We start from the raw sequence: 21,597 nt of genomic DNA, 5'->3' as shown, positions 1-21,597 counted from the left end.
TTGCAAAGTCAAATTTTATAATAAATAATTAAGTAGTAGGAATTTTTAAGGAAATTAGCTTTCTATTTTATGAGAGGGCAGATATTGAAGCTTCTATGAAATTTCTAGGTAATAATGTAGAGATCATTGAGACATAGTGATCCTTTTTCTTAGAATATTATTCACCATTGCTAATATCAGTACAAAATTCAAGACAATGAAGAAATGGCCTTGCAATTTCCAATGGCAGGCACTGTGTATCAATAAGAACACTACCTGTGTTCAAGTAAAGAGCAAAACAAGTCACCAGTGATACCAAAGATAAAAGATAAGTGATTTAGTAGATGGTTTGTTTCTCTTATTTCTGAAAGTGAGTTTCTCTTGTTCAATAAGTCAATCTTTTCTCTTTAAGAAAAGAGATATACTTCAAAACCAGGATTAACTTTCATAACATGGATGTATATTAATTGTTTTAATGCAAAATGTTAAAGGATTAATGACTTTACAAACCTTAATAAATTCATTTTCATGATACCTCTTTAGACAGGTTGATAAAATGTACAATTTTCACAAAGGAATCTGGGCCAGACAAAGTTGAGAGTTACTACTCTCTATTTCATTTTAATGAAAACTCAATTTGCTTTTAAGTCTATGGAAAGGAAAAAAAAAGACTATTAAAATTAGTCCAGTGCCTGGCACAAAGTACATGTGTCCCAATGCTTTTTGATTGATTGACTAAAAAAACCAAGTAAAATATCACGTTACAGGAAATATTATAAGGTATTTTCCATTAAGTATGCATTAGGGAAACTAAGAGGTGGATTTCATAATTATTTTTACTAACCTCTTTAATTACTCAAAGTCAGGTTTTTCAAGTTGTACCAATATGGTGATGTTAAACTATTTTACGGAAGAAACCTCTTAGAGGAAGTCGGATTTTAACAAGTTACCTTATTAACTGAATTCAGGTAAGATAAAAGGTTCACTGAGGAGGAAAAACAGATGAATAATAAAACTTATTTTATTGGATAAAATGAAAACAATGTCTAGGATAAAAACATTATACCCAAAGCAGTCACATAAGAATTCAATAAGGATAACTTCATGCTCTTCTTTTAAAACAAAATAAAATAAAGTAGTTCACTGTTTCTACTTTTACCACTTTTAAAAGACACAGGATTGTCCCCTACACTGTCTTGACATCTATGTGTTAAATCTTCCCACATAGCTACATTTTGGGATTACTCACATTATTGGAGAATGCTGTATCTGAACACAACCCAAGCGAATTCAGTTTATTGACTGACTCATAAAGATGGAGTAATTTAAGCTTGTTGTCACAAAACTGGAGCAGGCCTTCATCAACACATTCAAGCTCTAAAGCATTGGAGAGAAAATCAAATTAAATAGCTATATTTAAAAAAACTTGTTAAAATCGTCATGCTAATTAAATCTTTTAATATTGCATTCCATGATTCTTTGATGTACTGTAGTTTATAATTTTCCTTAAGTGATGATCTGAGTATATAACTCCCCAACTCAATCAACTGCAGTGACTTACTGACTTTAGAATAAAATATAAATTCCTCTATTTAGCATTTTGAAACCCCTTAATAACCTGTCCCCACCCCTGTATTTCCAGGCTTACCAGGTATCATTCTTTCTACTTAGTCCTACAGTCAAAATGGCCACTCTTCTTTTCTTCACACATGACACACCATGTTGTGTCGCCATATCTTTGCACTGGCAATTTCATACGCCTAGAATTCACTCTTTACTAAACTCTGCCTCATAGGAATTCCTCTTTTCCTTTAAGACACAGCTTAGGGACTATCTTCTACATGAAGCTTATCATAATTCCTCTAACTGCTAGTGCCTTCTCTCCGAAACTACCTTGTATTGAATAAATTTGCATTTATTTATATTTATTTATTCTATATTTATGCTATTTATTTGTGGTTTATTTGCATGTTCTTGTTGTTTCCCCCATTTGAATGTAAGCACCTTGGAATCTGGGTGTGTTCCATTCTTTGTACTTGTATATCCTAAGAGTGCCTACAACATAGTAGGGACTTAATAAATGTTTGCTGATTGATTATATTATGGTGTTTTATCCATGGTAGAAAAAAAAAAAGATTTTCTCAACCCAAGTATCCTACTTACTTAAGCTGAAAAGGACTTCTACTAGGAGGACAGACAGAAAAAAGTGAAGAAAATCATTAGCTTAATAATAGGTTTTTAAAATTTTTTATTTCGTGATTTAAGTATTAAGAAAGATTTGAAAAATTATGTACATTTTTAAAAATCAGCTGATTGGCCCCAAACAAGAACACTATCTTCTGTCTCTAGTCCCTGACATACTCACTGAGAGTTAATCAATTTCTCCTACTTTCTTCTATTATTGTGGTAGTCAGTTGGAACCATGAATTATTTTAAAATGCATCCAGCAGAAGACAAGATGACCAGACTTTTCTTTTTAATTAAATGACAAATTATCTCCAGCATCTTTCAACCAACTCTTTTGTCTTAAACATAATACTGAAGAAACAAATTTTTTAACTTGTTCATTTTTTCAAAAAATACAACAAACAAAAAAAAACTTAAAAGATTCTAATTCTAAATGATCACAGTTTCAGGCATAATAAAATTCAATTTTTTGTATCTGAAATGGATTTATGGCTCTCATTCAAGAGTTCTTGAAGAAAATATTCAGGCATTACTAGTTATAAGGATAATTTTTTATATAATATTTACTTCATGTTAAAGGCTTACATGGGCTCTTTGTAACTTACTTAGAGTATTGTGCCAACAATTGTATAGTCACATTTTCTACAACTGTATAGGCTAGTTACTTTATATAGAGAAAAAAATCCACTGAATTATTCCAAAATTAACATACATAGTAAAACCATATGAAAATTATCACAATGAAAATTATGTGAAAGTGGATGATTTAGCACAAACTATTACTATTACTAGAAAAGTAACTCAAAGCTTAAGTAAATGTGGATAGCAGGTTATAAGCATCATCTTCCCATTCAAAGTCCAATTCATCTTTTTTACACAAACCACATTTATACCCAAAGTACTTTCCCCTCTACATAATTCTTTCTCTTATTCCATGAAAGAAAACTAAATTAGGGAAACAATATAGAGACTAATATAGCTTTCTACAAATGAACACCTAATCTTTCCCTCATGCTAAAAACATACAGCTTCCTATAAACTTATATATTATTGTGCATTATACTTACTGGTGAATGTAACTTACATTTCAATTAGAAGGTAAACTCTATGGAGGGAAGATATAAGTTTACATGCCTTATCTATACTTTTTAGGTCCCCTTCCCTGAGTGCCTAGAATAGTACTCTACACAGAATAGGCACTTAATAAATGTTTATTATTGAATGCAACTAGATTTCATTTTTTCTACCAAATTATAGAAATATGTATCAAATTATAATTTTCCCAATTGTATCAATTAGGAAATAATTCACAATTACTCAAAGAAAGCCAAGATGATGATAAACTATATAAAAATAAAATAGTATAATAATTTTTAATATCTGACACATTTTTATTATGTTTAATAATTTTCTCATTAAAATAACATTTTATATCATAATCATTAAGGTAAGCATTTAATATCTTTCTACAATTAAAAGCATATAATTGTATTTTAAATGTCTATCTCTTTAGAAATTTGATTGTAACTGTGACATGATCATAACCTTTAATTAACATGAACTATCACTTTACCTTGATTTGTTAAAGTATCCAACAAGGTCTGAGTGATGTTTCTAAGGCAGGAGAACGGTAAACGTTCACTTGCTAAAATGCTTTCCAAAGCCTAGGCGAAGAAAGAAATTCCACAACTGAATGACAGGAAGCCAAAAAATCCATTATTTTCATTTCATTACATTCAGGGATACTGAGATTTGAAGGTAAAACTAATTTATATAAAATATTTCATAAGAACATTGGTAGTTTAATAAATATCACAGATTATTAAATTGCTGATGTTCATATGAAGCATATTGTACAAGTAAATCATGCATCACGATATATTAAAATACAAGCACAAATCTGAAGGTCACACAACTAAAGAAAGGTTGAGGTGAAGAACAAAAAAAATAAAGAGAAGAGCTAGTATGGAAGATAGAGAAGAAAATATATAATAAGAAGAGGTTCAGTAAATCCTATACTGCCAAAGCAATAAAGGGAAATAAGAAACAATAGTTCTATCATGACAGTAAGAAAAGTATTGCCACAAGTTTACATTTAAATTTTGACTGCAATACTCTTACACGACTGGCTAGTCAAGTCAACAAACGTTTATTAAGCCTTAAACCCAATTCACTCTGGACTTTCATTGACTGGCCAACAATAGGTCCCTGCCAAGCACCACCTAGTGGTTATTGTTTGGGCCTAGTGGCTCAGATGTAAATGTAAATATGTAAACAGTAATGGTTTTCTTTTGGCCAGCAACCCAGTCTTCTCCCAGGTTGATTTTTTTTTTTTATTAAAGGCGCCATTCCTTGCTTCACTTGTTAAACAGCCTTAATTGCTGAATGGGCATTGTCTTAGTCAAAGTGAGAACTTGGAAAAACTTTAGCTTAAAAAGGCCAAGGTCTCCCACTTTACCCTGGGCCATCTCCAGTTGTCCTGATCTATATCTTGCCACTGGATTTAGATGGATCCAGAGGAGAAAGTGAGGCTGGTGACTTTGCATAGCTCTCCCTCACTTAAATTCAACTGAAAAGTCATGGCACCATCTTCCTGATGTCATGGTCCTCTTCAAGAACAAAGGACAAACAACTATTTGCCAGGAACTGTGGTAAGGTCTGACGATGCAAAGAAAAGCAAAAAACAACAAACAAACAAAAAAACAAAAACAAAAAAACCCAGTACCTGCATTGAAGGAGGTTACATTCTGAAAGGGGAGATATGTAAACAACTAGGTAGATGCAAGATATATAAAGAACAGATAGAAGGTACTTTTGGAGGGGAAAGCATTACCTGCTAAGGGGATCAAGAAAAGCATCCTACAGAGGTGAGACATGAGCTGAGTTTTGGAGATGTTACTGAGTAGAGTATAGGCTAGAAGTAGAGTATAGCTAATGCTAAGATATGGAGAAAGGAGATGGAATGTCTCGTTCATGGAACTGCAACAGTAGGCCAGTTGCTAGAATGGAGAGTGAATGGAAAAGAACAAGGTCTAAGAAGCCTAGAAAGATAGAAAAGGGCCAGGTTATGAAGAACATAAATGCCAAAGAAGTTTCTATGTGGGGGGGGGGGGCAGCTAGGTGGCGCAATCAATAGAGTACTGGGCCTGGATTCAGGAGGACCTGAGGTCAAATTCGGCCTCAGACACATAACACTTACTAGCTGTGTGACCCTGGGCACATCACTTAACCCCACTGCCTAGCACAAAACAAAAAAAGACGTTTCTATTTGACCCTGGCTATAACAGTGAGCCAATAAACTCACCAAGCAGGAGGGTAACATGGTTAGACCCATGCTTCAGAAAAATCACCTTCGCAGCTTAATGGAGTTTGGACTGAAATAGGAAGAGACTTTTGTCATGGACACAGGTTAGAACTGGTTAGATTCATAGGCCACATTAAGTAGGAACAGTGAGGAGCAAGGAGGGAAAGAAATAAACATTTATTAAGTGTCTATTATGTGCAAAGCACTATGCTAAGTGGTTTACAAATATTTCATTTTAACCTCGCAACTCTGTGAAATAGGTGCTCTTATTATCCCCATTTTGCAGTAGAGGAAATTGAGGCAGGCAGAGATTAAGTGACTTGGCCAGGGTTATAAAGCTATTATCAAGGCCAGATGTGAACTCAGATCTGCCTGTCTCTAGGCCCAATGCTCCATGTACTGTACCGTCCTGCTACCTGGGCAAAACTAATTTTTCCTATTTCCAAAATGTCCACTATTAGATCACTAAAGAGATATAGTGCAAAAGTTAAGATGCATGTTTGTTTGTTCCCTCTCCCATTAGCAGTACACCACCTTGAGTAAATCTGTCAGATTAACCCGTAAAGACTGAAAAGATGAGAAACAATGCAGATTGCAGGGAGGAAGGTGAAGTAACAAGCTCAATGAAGCTGAACAACGTGGTTTTGATACATGAAGAAGCAAATGGAAAGAACAAGACAAGCTGTGGCACAGAGAGAGAAATATGCAGAGTATGAGGGTACAGAAAATGGAGGTGATTTTTTATCACAGATGTGTGTGTACATATTTACCTGTTTTTTGGTTGCAGGATACTTAATATCAAGAATTAATTCCTTTACTTCAGTTTCAACTAAATCTGAAAAGTCAAGTAAATTTTAAATTGTGATAATTTTACAAAAGTTCATATTACATTTCAGCTATTCTATGAGTTTGTAGATCATCTACTATTCTTTTAATTTTATAATAAACTCCTAATGTGCAAATATAGGCCAATTCAATTTTACAGATAAATTCTAAGATGCATGTATAAATTATTATGGATTTGCAGTGCACTTATTAGGCTCCATTGCTGATTTTTAAATGATCCAAACTATTCAAAAATGTGATTTTTATTTAAGGACACTTACCAAGATTTAGAGTTTTCATTTTCAGTAAAGTTGCTAGTTTCTTCACTAAGTGAAGATCCTTGGCTCGTTCACTCTTCTTATCACTTAAAACAGTAAATAAATACATATTTTAAAATGGAGAAGAATGAAGTTTCCTACATACTTCCAAAAGGTTTAATGTTTCTTTTTCTTTCATTTTTTTACTTTTTGTATGCCATTATTAAAGATATTAATTAAATCTGAAAAAAAATAGCTCTTTGTTGCCTAAGAGAAAAGAGTTTGCAGGGGCATATTCATTAGAAGAGAGATAATAAACCTTACCTTAGTGCTAAATGGAATGGAACATTAACTGTTTTTATGCTTCCAGACACTGGATCAACAAGACAGATCTGGTAAGTCTGTGGCTGCCAACTCTGACTGGTAACATTATTTAAGCCCATTATTTTATAACCAGGATATAGTAACCTACAGAAATCACATACCAATATTGTAAATACAATGAAGAAAGAAAAAATTTCCAAAGTATACTTTTATTAGAGTTAAGGATGTCTGGGAAAATATTTATTTAGAAACATTAAACAACTCTATAGTTATTAACATCAGAAAAAGTGAGCCATCAGGATTTAACTGACAGCAACTTGATTTTCATTAAAAAATTAGCTAAAAAAGAAAATACACATAATTCAATTGGAACTAAATATGCAATTAGCTTTTCCATGGTAAATAGACAATTTTCCCTGCATATCTTCCAAAACAATAGGAAGAATGCATGGTATCAAGAACAGATTTTGACACACAGGAGCCATGTGACCTTGGCTCACTTGTCTGGGTTTCATGTTTCTCAACCATAAGATGAAGCAGTGAGTAAGTAAACACTACATATGCACTTAACTGTCACAAGCACTGTGCTAAGTGCTGGGGTCACAAAGAAAAGAAAGAGAAGATTCCTTGCCTCAAGGAGCTTGTGATTAGATAGGGGAAGACAACACATAAAAGAAAGCTAATCAGGGGAGGGGCAGAGGGTACCTGGCACAGGGGCATGGTGGAGTCCAGTGTATGGAGGGCAGTTGGTGGAAAATGAAGAGATGACTGGTCTGTTTGAGCACTCTTCAAATGGAGGCTTTGAAAGGAATTGGACTAGACTATCTCTTCCAAAGGCTAAGATTCTACAAGCCTTTGAGATTACAAAGCTTAGGGGATTGAGGCAGGGAGAAAACTATGCCTAAAAGTTTTTGTGGCCTACTAGCTCAGAGTCAACATCATGATACGGCAGCCAAGAGCATTAACATCAGAGATGATACAAAAAGAGACAGGCAATGGCATCCAATAATAAAGAGATGATAGTCCTGCAGTAGTTTGCCTAGTCAGACCACATCTGAAGTACGCTACTCAGTTCTGGGTGACACACTTTAGGAAAAACAGGAGAGCACCCTGAAGTCCACAAGTCTGTGCCACATGAGAAGAGATTTGAGAAAAAACAGATTGTTTATCCTAGACAGGTTGAGAAAGCTTTTGGGTAGAACTCGGTGAGACAGAGAAAAGAGGGAGAAGAGAAACAAGTATTTGATGATCCATCATACAGAAGAGGTTTTAGATTTGATCTGCCTTACCCAGAAATAGGTAAAAGTTGCAAAGAGCAAATTTAGGCTTGATGTATGGAAAAATTTCCTACCACGCTATCTAAAAGCAGAGTGAATTGTCTTTGTAGGTAATGGATTCCTAATGACTTGACAGCTTTATGTAATGGCTAGAATGACCACTTATTAGATATGAAGTACAAGGGATTCTTTTTCAGATATGAGTTGGACTGGCTTCTGAGGTCAGTCAGTCAACAAGCCTTTATTAAGTGCTTACTATGTGCATGGAACCATGCTAAGTGTTGGAGATACAAAAAAGGGAAAAAAAGGCAAAAACAGTGTCTGCTCTCAAGGAGCTCACATTCTAATAGGGGAAACCTGAAAATAAACAGGTGTATACATTAGATGGACAGATAGAGAGATGGATAGAGCAAGCATTTAAGCTCCGGGTATGTGCTAAAGCATTGAGGATACAAAAACAAGCAAGCAAGTCCTTGTCTTCAAGGAGCATACCTTGTAATGGGGGAAACACAGAAAAGGTGCTAGAAAGGGGAGGGGACAATTAGGCAACACATTGTAGAGATGGTTAGGAAAAGGCTTAAAAACCTGGGCTCCCTGAAAGGTTAGAGAAATTTCACCATCAGCCTCAGGGGATCCAAAGGTAGAAGCCTTGGGAAGAAGATAAGGAAGCACAGTATGGTGTTGTGTGTGTGTGTGTGTATGTTTCTGTGTCAAATGGTAGCCTTCTCTACTGTGGAGTGGGGAGGGAGGGAGACAGTTTGAAATTTAAAATGTAACAAAAAATAAAAGAAAATGAAAAGAAAAATTTTGAAGGGAAAAAAAAGGAAAATAAGGATAATGGCAAAAGAGTATAAGGCATGATATGGAGATGGCCAGGAAATAGGCAGAGACTTGGGCCCTGGCAAGATAAGGCAAAAGCTCCCCTATTAGAGATGGGTGACCCATGAGCCTTATCCAAGGTTCTGGTAGGAAGGAGATGAGAATGATAGGCCAAAAGCAGAATGTATGATGTGAAGACAGCTAGAAAATTACAAACAGAATAAAAGGAAGGTAGTAACCTTACAGGTGGGAGGCTCTAGCAGCTGGGAAAACCAGGAAAGACCTGCTGAAGACAGGATTTGAGCTGAATCTTGAAGGAAGCTCAGGATTCTAAGGAGCAGAGATGAGGGAGAAGAGCATTTCAGGCCTGGGGTACAGCCAATACAAAGGCATGGAAGAGAGGAGATAGAATGCCGTGTTTAAAGAATAGCAAATAGGGCAGTATGGCTAGATTATACTTTGTGTGTTGGGGTGTCAAGTATAAGAAGACTGGAAAAGCAGAAAGAGGTCAGACTGTGAAGAGCTTTAAATGACAAAAAAGGAAGGTAAAAGTGGCACCTGGAGTAGTGACGTGGTCAGACCTACATTTTAAGAAAACCTGAGGTTGTCTTCCAGCTCTGAAATTCAGTGATTCTGAAACATTCCTCCATTGCTCCTTGAAGCTGAACTCCTGGCTCTGGTCTTTCTCTACCATGCCACAAAAACTTCACCCTGAAAACTAGTTGGTTCTTCCTCTTCCAAGAAGCTCTATATTGAGAAGGACGCCTCAGCCGCCTGCATCTCCACTCTACTTCAGGCTGCCCCTCTGACTTAGGTCTTCCTACCATGCTATGGTATAGGTCTTTCTCCACCCACCACTACCACCACCACACGCACTTTTTAGTTTCTTTCATATGTTATTCTCCTCATTAGGATGTAACCCCTTTGAGGGCCAGGACTATCTTTCTTTCTTTCTTCTTTTTTTGCGGGGGGGAGATTCACAGCACCTAGCATGGTGCCTGGCACACAGTCTGTTCTGGTTGTTGGACTGGATGATGCCTTAAAATAATTCAATCCTTTGAGAATCTCATAGCATTTCAGATAATGAAACTGAAGGACAGAAGAAAGAAGAGACTAAGGGAAAGGGAATGAACTGGACCCATGATTTCATTAGCACAGTGAACTTCAGAATAAGGAAATGACCTCTACCAATGCAGTTGGCACTTACTTTGCAACTTATAATTTATATCAGCTGTATCCCTCTGGGCAAGTCACTAAAACTCTCACTACTCTAGATAACTTAATAAATGAACTTAAATTTGAATCAGCCTTATGCAAACAGCCATGTTCACCTTCTTTGCCACTCTGTATCTAACCTGTTAAACAGTTACTGTTACTGAACACCCACAAAATATAAAACAGTGTGACAGGGATTAGGGGGTACCTATCAAAATAAGTGCTCAATATAAACTTTTGTATTGAAAAGTTATTCCAGCAAGGCATGATGAAAGCAGCATGGCTAGAAATGACCATTCCGGTCATAAATGCTACAGAGGTTTTAATGGAATTCTAATCACTGACACAAAATAAACTGCCATTCACATAGGCACAAAAAGGTAAGAAGAGATGGCAGCAGTAGCTTTTGGCCACGGTATTTTCCATGTGCCTCAGGCTAAAATGCCATTGAGACCAACCAATCAATTTCCAAAGACTTACTGGGAACCCAGTATTAAAGAATTAACATCATCTCTTATCTCAAGGAAATTGTAAGTACAATTATTTCTTTCACAATGTAGGGGTTAGGGGCATAGCACCCCCACAATTTGGAAAATCCATGCAAAATTTTTGGCTCTCCCTTTATACCAGAGAGGAAGTCTGAATTTTTTCTTTTCCTTTTGTGGGGTGTTTAAAATACCTTATTGCAAAATTCGGGTTAAGTATTTAGTCATGGAATCTGTGTCATCTGCTGGCCTTCACTTGTCATCTGCAGCTTCCTCAAAACTCTCAAAAAATTTCCATTTAATTTCTTACGCCAACCTGCCATATATTGAAACCTCAATGGGGAAAGTTGCAACATGGAAAGGATAACTGAACCTTATTTCTTAATTTAAAATATTTCTTTTCAATCAGCAAAATAAGTTGTTACTCACCTACAATGTTTCCCCACATTAAAAGCTCCCACTCTGGGGCCCTGTTGAGTGCTCCATACTTCCAGAATCCCCCTCCTTGGAGCATAGATCACGAGAAATTGAGCCACTCTGCTTGGACCCTGTGTATTTCCAAAAGGAGAAAAATCCATCTTTTCTGATTCTCTTTCATGAAGGTCTTCTACAATTTGGATCCATCCAATTTGGGCATCACGGTAGCCTTAGAGAAAGAGGAAGAGATGAAATAATTTTATCTAAATGTACCAGTTTCCATAATTTTAGTTAAAACATTCTATTAGATTCATAAAATTGTTATTTGTTAAGTATTTGATGATTTTATAAAAAGGACAAGAATGTGGAGATTCCTGCACTGCATGAAAGGCTGATCTTTCTAACTCTAAGATTTTATGATTTTGTGAATCCTTATAAGAATTTAAATCTTCTTTCTACATATATTAAGGGCCAACTCAAATGCCACTCTTCCCTGTAAACTTGCCTAAGAGCCCAGTCAGAAATTATCTTTCTCTCCATTGACTTATCAATGAAAAGCTAATGGTGTGTTGGCCACACTAAGAAAGGCTATGTGTTTGTGACAGTCCTGTTGTACTTGACCTTGGTAAGATCACATCTGGAGTTCTGTGTTTAGTTTTGGGTGGCACCTTTTAGAAGTTACACTGATGAGGGTTTAGAATGGGTTCACCAGGCTAGTAAAGAGCCTCAAGTTCATGCCACATAAGAATCAGCTGAGGGATCTGGAGTTTTTAGCCCTTTATGCCTCTCTTGACTCCTGTGTATATATGTCAAATTTTCTACTCAGCTTTGATTTTTTCATCAGGAATGTCTTGAAGTCCTCTATTTCATTAAAAATTCATTTTCCCCCCTAAATGATTATATTCAGTTTTGCTGGGTATGAAAACTAGATCCCTTGTCTTCTGAAATATTATATTCTACGTCCTGTTTTTTTTTTTTATAGAGATGGCTACTAAGTCATGTATGATCCTGATTGTGACTCCTTGGTATTTGAAATCTTTCTTTTTGGTTGCTTGTAGTATTTTTCCCTTGGCCTAGGAGTTCTGGAGTTTGGTTATAATATTCATAGGAATTTTCATTTTGGTGTTTCTTTCAGGAAGTGACTGACAGATTCTTTCAATTTCCACTTTGTACTCTGGTTCTAAAATATCAGGATAGTCATCATATTGCAAGTAATTACAAAAGAAAACTAAGTTCTTTTCCTGTTCATGGCTTTCAGGAAGTCCAGTGATTCTTAAATTATTTTTTCCTCTATTTGTTTCCCAGGTCAATTGTTTTTTCTCAGATAGTTCAAGTTTTCTTTCTTTCTTTCTTTCCTTCCTTCCTTTTTTTCTTTCTTTCCTTCCTCTCTCTCTCTTTCTCTCTCTCTCTCTCTCTCTCTCTCTTTCTTGGCTTTGTTTTATTATTTCTTGATATCTTATAGAGTCACTAGCTTCCATATGGCCAATTCTAATTTTCTAAGAGGAGTTATTTTTCTTCAGATTTTCTTCAGTAAGGTTTTGTACCTCTTTTTCCAAACTGCTAATGCTATTTTTATATCTTCCTTCCCTAGCCCTTGCTTGTTTTTCCGTTCTTTCTCTTACTACTCTCAACTGGTTTTTAAAATAAATGTTTAGCTCCTTACCTCTTGCTTTAACTCTTCAAGGAATTCTCAATGGACTTGTGTCCCAGCTGCATTTTAATTTGAGGCTTTGTAAGTTTTCAAGGCATTCTTTTCTTCTGTGTTTGTTGTCTTGAGCTTCCCTATCATGATAACAGCTCTATATTTTTTAGTTCTTTTTTTGTTTGCTCATTCTTCCAGCCCCCTTCTTGACTCTGGACTTTACGTTAATGCTGGGCTATGTTAATACAGGCTCTGCATATTTCTGAAGGGGATGTTTGGCCTGAGTTTCTGTCTCCTTATGTCCACCTGCTACTTTCACAGCTCCACATGGGTCCCTGCAAGTTTTCAGTGCTTTCAAAGCAGTGTGATCCAGGAGGAAGTCTGTTCACTGTTCTGGTCTGAGTTCTGCAAATTCCTGGCCGAAGTCTGAGTCTGTCAATTTGTTTCTTGTTGGGAGTTTCAGTAGACTGTTACTTGTCTCAGTCAATACTCCCTGCCCCAGTCTAGGACCTCTTTTTCTTTTTTGAGCTTCTCTGCACTTATATCACTCTTATAGCATTCTTGGGCAGCTAGGTGGCACAGTGGATAGAGTGCAGGGCCTGGAGTCAGGAAGATCCAGCTTCCTAAGTTCAAATCTGGCCTCGGACAGTGACCCTGGGCAAGTCACTTAACCCTGTTTGCCTCAATTTACTCATCTATAAAGAAGGAAATGGCAAATCACTCCAGTATCTTTGCCAAGAAAACCCCAAAATGGGTCACAAAGAGTCAAATATGACTGAAATGACTACACAACAATATGGCATTCTTGGCTACTAGCTAGAAGGAAGCTAATAAGGCTCTAATAGATGTATTTGACTTATTTTGCCTAGAACCATGCTTCTACTTCACTTCCTAGCTACCAGCTCCAAACCATGCCATTGCACATGGCACCCAGCCCCACCCCCATTTCTCAGCTTCCCTTTATATACTGTCTTCCCCCATTAGCTATTAAGCAACTTGAGGGCAGAAGCTGTCTTGATTGTTTTATCTGTATCACCAGCCCTTACCACAGTACCTGACATATAGTAAGCCCTTGATAAATGATATCTTTCTATTACTTCAATCTATAGCAAGCTATGAATATAATAACGAAGCTATCTTCCTTATTATACCATAGAGCTTTTAAAAGGCAGGGATCTTGTCTTACACAACTCTGTGTTCCTCATAGGGCCTTACACATAGTATGTATTCCATAAATATTTGTTAAACAAACATCTCATTCATTTACTGGACTTCTTTGAAGCATAAGTATAAAGACAGGGAGAACTAATAGCTAACACTACTTAGAAGTCTTTTACCAGGTTCTATACAAAAGATTGTTAAAACAAAACAAAAACTGAATTACAACAGAATTATGGAAATGTTTTGTTACGAACATAGAACTCACTTAGTAAAAGGAAAATGTAATCAAGTATTTCTTAACCTTGTGTGCCACCTAGTAAATTTGGTGCTACCCAGAATGAATAAACAAAAGGATAAGGCTTGGTTTTGACCTATAAAGCAGGATTTTATTCAATGCAAATCAATTTAATTTAGTAAGTATTTATTAAGTGACTACTATAGTAGAGAGGCATAGTGACAGAATGAATAGACTGCTAGACTTCAAGTCAGGGAGACTTAGTGATCAAACAATCTCTGACATTCATTAACTCATAGTGTGATGCTGCAAAAATTATTTAACCTCTCTGAGACTCAGACAACTCTCTAAGATAGGAAAATTGGATTGTGACTTGTGTTGGTGTAAGGTTTTCCTGCATTAGTAAAATCAGAGATTTTTCTTGTGCTGACAGATATCTAGATCTGTGAATGGCACAACAGCAACATAAGACATGTTTATAATCCTATTGGGATGTGATAGTACATAAGATATTAAGAATACAAAAAAATGTGTATGTACCCCTCCACTTAAAGGCCTTCTTCTTTGGTGCCTCATCAAGGTAAGTAGGCTCTCTGAGGCCTTCAGAGCCCTCAGGTTATCATGAGGTCTGGCAGTGATAGATCCTACCAAGCTAGAAAAGCTTGAGGTATAGGCCTAGGAGTAGGCTGTATTCCTGTTATTTAAGGGCCATCTCAGTTTAGTTCAGAGAATTTCATCATTCAAAGGTTGGGCTGAGCAATTCACAAAGACCAATGGTAAAACTAAGGAGGGTATAAGATTTGTGACAGCAGAGGAAGCACCCACACCATAAAATCACAGACACTTGAAATACTGAAATGTGCCATTGTTAAGGGTACCATCATCTTTACAGTCATTCAGATTTAAGGCCTGAATCATCTATCCTCAATTTCTCATTCACCAGTAGTTGCCAATTCTTGCTGATTCTACCTCAAAACATCTTTCACAGTAGAATCACCCTTCTATCCATTCACACTACTACAACCAACCTAACTCAAGCCCTCATCACACATAGCCAAGAGTTACTGTGATAATTTCCTAATTGATTTCCCTGCCAAAAATCTCTCTCCTCTCCTCTTGGTCCACCACATAGCTGTCAAAATGATATTTCTAGGGCACATGTTTGAAATTGTCACTTTCCTGCTCAAGAAGTTCCAACTGTTCATTGTTACTCTAGGATCAAATATAAATTCCTTTATTTAGCACTAAAAGCTCTTTATAACAGGGCTCCAATCCAATCTTATTATAAATTGCTTCCCTTCATATACACTTCAACCTAAGCAAATGGATCTTCTTCCTATTTATAATTTATGTCATTTCATTTGAATCTACATGCCTTTGTATGGGTTATCCCCCACACCTGATATGTACTTCTTTCTCACTTCCCTCTCTTAGAATCAATGTTTTCCTTCAAAGCCCAATTGAAACGGTCCCTCATATATGAGGTCTAGTTTCCTAATCACTCCAATTGCTAGTGTGTCTCCCAAGAAATCAAGAGTGTACTTCATGCACTTATATAAATATATGTTGTTCTTTTCAAGAAAATGTAAGCATCTTGAGAGATATTTCATTTTTTCTTTGCATCTTCAATGTTTGCCACATAATACAATATACATATATAACAATGCTTGCTGACTGAACAAATGAAAAAGGCAGCTTTACATATGAAGTCAGAAACTTATAGTCTGTTATTTCAACAAGCGCACAAATATGTTCAAAAATAACTTAGTAAAACTTTGACTGATCTATAATGGATTATTAAGGATATTCAAACTATCCTTAACCCTTTGTAATGGGCATTATTTACAAGTAGTCTTTTGGTACCAAAGTCAGAGCCAAACTGCTTTGCTAGATCATAAAAGTATTTTCTTCACAGGAATGGGTTAACTACGATTGGCTTAAAAAGAGACTGTCTAGCATACTATCAACTGAAATAATCAGACAGATTAAGATTTTAGTTTTGATTTAATTAGTATGGAAATTCCCTCCATTGATGCAAATCAGGTACTCTTTTGTTAACTAAATAGTCTTAGAGTGTTGCCAAGGGGCACTAAAAGATCAAGTGATTTGTCCATGGTCATATATTTAGTATATGTAGCAGGTGGGACTTCAACTCAGGTTCTTTTGACTCCAATGCTTCTCCTATATTGCGTATGGTATATGTTTATATATGATTAAGTCACAATCATCAATGGTGAAGGGAATTTATGAATTGGTGTCATCATAGATACACTGACTATTCATGTATTATGTATAATTAAGCTATGGAAAACAGATCCAATAATATTTCAGTTCTACAGTGGTTACCATGTTGATCTTTCAAAATAAAATCAAAATTAAAATACAACAAAGCATTTTCAAAATCATTACAAAATGTTTTAGTTAGATATCTGTTCAAAGAGTGAAATTCAAAAAGAAGCTCCTAGATTTATCCAAGGTAGTACCTTTCCACATGCGAACTGCAAGTCCCCTTGCCACATCTAATAAAATAACTCTGCCAAAATCGTCAGTTACTGCTGCTAGTGTGTTACATGGAGAGAGACATATGCTTTCCCATGGCGCCTTGAATCAGGAAGCCCAAATCTGATATTAAAAAGAAAACACAAAAACATATCACAATCTTGTGAAGTAGGAAAAAATCATTAAACATTTAAACAAAAGAGTGTATTTGTTTCAACTTTTAAAAATGAAACTTGCCTCAAATTAATATTCATTTTTGTGGGCTGATCAAACATGAATGTTTTCTAATAAAGAGTTCTGGGCTATAAATTGGCCATCTGGAATAAGAAAATGAACCATTCTGGGTAGGTGAGTTTTCAAAATAACTGAGCATTTACCTCTTTAAACATCAAAACTATTTATTTAAATCCGAATTAAAATCTTTCTAAAATGTAGTCTCACTTCTCTGCCTTCTGTAAATAAAGCTGAGTGAAGACAACTTGTCGTTTTTTTGATGATTTGGAACCAACATTACAATTATTTTACACTCATATACTGTCGTTGCCTATTTGAGGTATGTGCACAAAATGGCACTAGACAGCTATGCTTTTTTCATTCATATGTCTGCTACTTTTTTTGTCTCTTTCCTTACTTTCATACTGTTACTTGTCATTCCCTTTAGTTGCCAATATGCCTACCTGTAATGGAGCGTCTCCTCCTTTTGAATTTGCTAAAGACCTGGAAAGCAGATAGCCATTCTTGTCAGATTTATATATCACTTAAGAGTAAATACTCTCTAAGTGAGGGACTGAGGGGTCTCCTAAGACTACAGTGTGTGAGTGTTGATGCATAAACTTTGTCACATCTGTTTTGTTTCCTCAGAAGTCTGGCTATGCCTTCTGTCTTATTTGTTCATTCCTCATTCTCCTCTAAATCCTCAAATGTAGTTTTTACCTAAAGTTCTGTCCTTGCCTTCCCTTTTTTCTCTCTACACTTTCTCTCTTAGTAATTTCATACACTACTATGGTTTTAATTATCATTCTTGTGTAAATGACCTCTAATCTCTCTCTTCATCTCCAACTTTCTCCACAGGTGCAGCTCCCTATTTTCAACTGCCCAATGGATATTTCTTTCTAAAAGTTCTACCACACCAGTATGTTTCTTATTAAATTATTATCTAACCTGCCCTCAGCCTTTATTTCTTTTAAAGAACCCACTATTCTCCTAGTCACCCAGCCATATAATCTTAAAGTAACCTGACTCTTCTTTTTCCATCATAATACACATCCAATCAGTTGCCAAGACCTGTCTTTTCTTTCTCCACAAATCTCTAGCATTCCTCCCTTCTCTCCATTCCACTATAACTGTCCTTGTTCACGCCCTTGAATATTCTTAGACTATTATAATTAGCCACTTAAATACATCTCCTATTTGCATACTACACTTTCTCCAATCTAACCTTCACATCATTGCCTATATTATTTTCCTAATGCACTCTTCTGGCCATGACACCCTTCTACACAAAACCCATCAGTGGTTCCTTGTTGCCTACAGAATAAAGTATTAATTCTTAGTTCCAGAATCCAACACTTTTCATCATCTAAATCCAATTTACTTTCCTAATATCATCTCTTATTCAAACTAGACTGTCCTTCATCTTCTGTTCTTGTTCTTCCCTCTCAGATCTCTATGCATTTGTTCACACAGTCCTCCATGCCTAGAATGGATCTGCCCTACTCTCCTGACAATGACCACCTATAGAAATCCCTCCATTCCTTCAACACACAACTCTGGTGCCATCTCCTCCATGAAGCCCTTACCTTCACGATCCTTCCCCCCCCCCGGTGAAAATGATTCTCAAACTGTTCACAGAACTTTGCCTGAATCTCTCAAGCTCTATACTTATTCCATTATAATCTAGTTATTCGTGATCACTGCCCTCTTCCCCATTAGATTGTAAATTCCTTGAGAGTAGAGTCTATGTTACAGCTATATTCAGAATCATCATCATCATCATCTCATATTTCTCTAATACTTTAAGGTTTACAAAGTCCTTTCCATAAAACAATCCTGTGAAACAAGCAGGGCAAATAGCAGCCACATCGTATAGATGTGGAAACTGAAGCTCAAAGAAGAAGTTAAGGGTCCTTAGAGTAGCAACTTTCACATTTCAGGTAATTAATGAATATTTCATTAATTTTTTTGTATCTTTCCTGGTTCTCAAAGTTAATGCACTAAATAAACTTTAAATAATAGTTCTTCAGAAGGATCTACTAAACAGAAAGAAATCTAATTTAAATGGTATTTTCTTTCCTGACTCTATCTTACTCAATAGTAAATAAGCAGAAAATAAAAACAGAGGCATAATACACAGACTATTCTGTAATACTACTAATGTATTCCAGGCTAACACAATTTGACTCTCTGATACATGCTCACATATCTTTATCACTATGCTTTGATTCTATTATTAATATTTTAACAAATGAACTAAATCTTGTCCAAAGTAGCTACATGTGTTATTGTTGTTTCAGATATGTTATTTCACCAGTGTGAGAAAACTCTTTCCACCAATGCAAATTGACAACTTTAACAGTATCTTACAGTTTAAAGAGCTTCTGGGCCATTAAAGGATTAAAGTGGCTTGCCCATGGTCACACAATTTGTGCATGGTCATACAGTATGAATCAGAGACAAGGTTAGAACTCAGGTCTTCCTAACTCTAAGGCCATGTTGCTTCTCTTAGTGACATGCTATTATAACTTTTTAAAGAAAGGAATTCAATAGTCTTTAGTGGACTCATTTTATATTACAACAAAGAGAGAAAAAAGTAAATATTTCAGTTGGTATCCTAACAGCTCTAAAGAATGAGCAGATTGATGGACAACCAATGACAAATGAACTGGAAATTTATAAAAATTACAAAATTCAACAGCCAAATTGGACTTATGAAAAATATTTTTAAAAACTACATATCAGACTTGCCTTACAGCTAATGGTGTTGCTGGTTCAACTTTTGGTTTCTGCTTTTGAATAGCTTCCTCTTCATGCTTACTCTTCCAACCAAGCCAGCCACTTGAAACAAAATGAATTAAGAATAACACTAATGATTCTAAAACATTAAAATGCAGTCTTAAAACAAAGCTAAGTGTATGTGAAGTTATTCTGAATCCCATTACCTTGCAGCATTAAATAAAGCAGAAGTCAGTTTACTCGCAACTGCTAAAGCAACATGAGACAGCAACGGCTGTGAACTTCCCTAAGGAAATAACAAAAGAACACAAATTTTAAACCTAAGAAAACAAATAAGAAAAAGATAACCATCTTTACATAAAAAAATCTGGCATCGGACAAAAGAAAAAAGTCTTTTCAAAATAATCTAAATTCAAAGAATTTTGGAAGACTGGTCAAGTCTACTCTAATAAAAATTCACAGCTTACCTCAAGACACAGTTATAGTTTTACTTTAAGAGGGAACCTAATTTCCAAAGTAAAATTTAATTTTTAAGAGCACAATTATCAGGAAAAAGTCCACTCTTTCTTTTTTCACTTCCAAACTTAGGGTCCCCCCCCTCTTTTTAAAAGCACTATTAGATTCACCATCTACACTCAACTAGATCTCATAATATCTACATATGAAAAAGTAGAAAGAATTTTGAGGTTGTTTTTCACACGAGAAATGAGAAGTGGTACCAAATCTGACCTCTCAGTCAAAATTAACAACCTTAAAAAAGAGATAAAGTTCAGAAGTCATAGGAGCCAGAATTTGCTCTTTTGAAAGTCTACTTTCTCTCTCCTTGCAAATGTTCCTTCTCTCAAATTGCTTGTGGGTTATCATGATCAATTCTGAAGCTTATTGTCTGTTTACCCAGGAAGGTATTAAAATTCAGGTATGAAATTTAGGCAATGAAAAGTACAAATGACATAAGGACATGCAAGTTAGGTATCAGAAACTTAAGGACATCAAAAAACAGAAGTGTTTTAGCAATTGAGATTTCAAGGAAGAGGCACTGGGACCTTAATTTCAGTATCATTTCCATTACTAAGTAATTTTGATAGATCAGTTTTTTAAAATACAGTAACTTCGTTTAACCCTGTTGCTCAAGTACTGTTTCTGTCAAACACACTAGATGTACAATTCTGGGGAAATTAAGAAACCAATCCCTTGGTGCCACAAGGCAATTCTCCAAGTTGTAGGGAAATAGGAAGTTTCTTCCCTCTACCAATGAAATTACATCTCTAGTGGGTTTTTTTTTAAAGAAATGTTGTTTTAGAGCTGAAAATATATTCTGAACTAACCACTTCTTTTAAATATAAGAAGTTTATGAAAATGGTCCAAGAAGTAAAAGATATATCACATTTGTCTGAGTAGACCACTTAAAATATAAACTGTATCCCTAAAATAACAACACAATGAAAGGAAAGTTATAATTATACAAAATTACCAATATATCACACTGACCTATAAATCTGATTTCTTTTCTAAAACTAAACTAAAACAACCTTCTCCCCCTAAAAAAATGTAAAGCATCACCGTAAGGAACACACAAAAGTAGGGAAGCTGAAAATGGCAAACAAACAGGGAAAACAGAGTTAGAGAGTCACAGAGATACATCATTTTCTTTCTGCCTCTTTTCTTACACCACTCCCTAGGCATCCCTTGCTCAACCACAAAATTTAGAAAACCCACAATTCCATGTCATCTACCAGTCCTGCCCATGACACTGAACCCCATAGAGCCTTTGAAGCTTCAAACAGCAGAAACTATCATCCTCTCTCAAGAAGTGAGAAATAAAGCCTGAGCTATGGGATAAAGTACTAACTTCTAGAAAGAAAACTTTCCCCAAGATCCCTTCCCACCTACCACATCTACTGGTTTACTACAATCTCCAAGACATGGGGGAACAAGTGAGATATGATGAGATTTATATTGAAATCTCTATGTCCAAAGGACTCAGAACAGGGATGAATACAGTTTCTCTGGAAATGTAAG

At 35.7% G+C, this 21,597-nt stretch overlaps 1 protein-coding gene across 1 annotated transcript in view; it reads right to left on the bottom strand.

Annotated features, from left to right (window-relative positions):
* Positions 1–21,597, bottom strand: part of RAB3GAP2 (RAB3 GTPase activating non-catalytic protein subunit 2) — a 127,629-nt gene that overhangs the window by 42,506 nt on the left and 63,526 nt on the right. The window contains 10 exon segments of the mRNA XM_020982238.2: positions 1,229–1,356; positions 3,740–3,830; positions 6,241–6,305; positions 6,577–6,659; positions 6,877–7,020; positions 11,102–11,318; positions 16,611–16,718; positions 16,721–16,749; positions 19,591–19,680; positions 19,785–19,864. Of these exon segments, the coding sequence (XP_020837897.1) occupies positions 1,229–1,356; positions 3,740–3,830; positions 6,241–6,305; positions 6,577–6,659; positions 6,877–7,020; positions 11,102–11,318; positions 16,611–16,718; positions 16,721–16,749; positions 19,591–19,680; positions 19,785–19,864 (1,035 nt within the window).

The sequence above is a fragment of the Phascolarctos cinereus genome, unplaced genomic scaffold, assembly GCF_003287225.1.
Source record: "Phascolarctos cinereus isolate Bilbo 61053 unplaced genomic scaffold, phaCin_HiC Scaffold_5;HRSCAF=322, whole genome shotgun sequence".
NCBI lineage: Eukaryota > Metazoa > Chordata > Mammalia > Diprotodontia > Phascolarctidae > Phascolarctos > Phascolarctos cinereus.
This window is presented reverse-complemented; position numbering and strand designations above follow the sequence as displayed.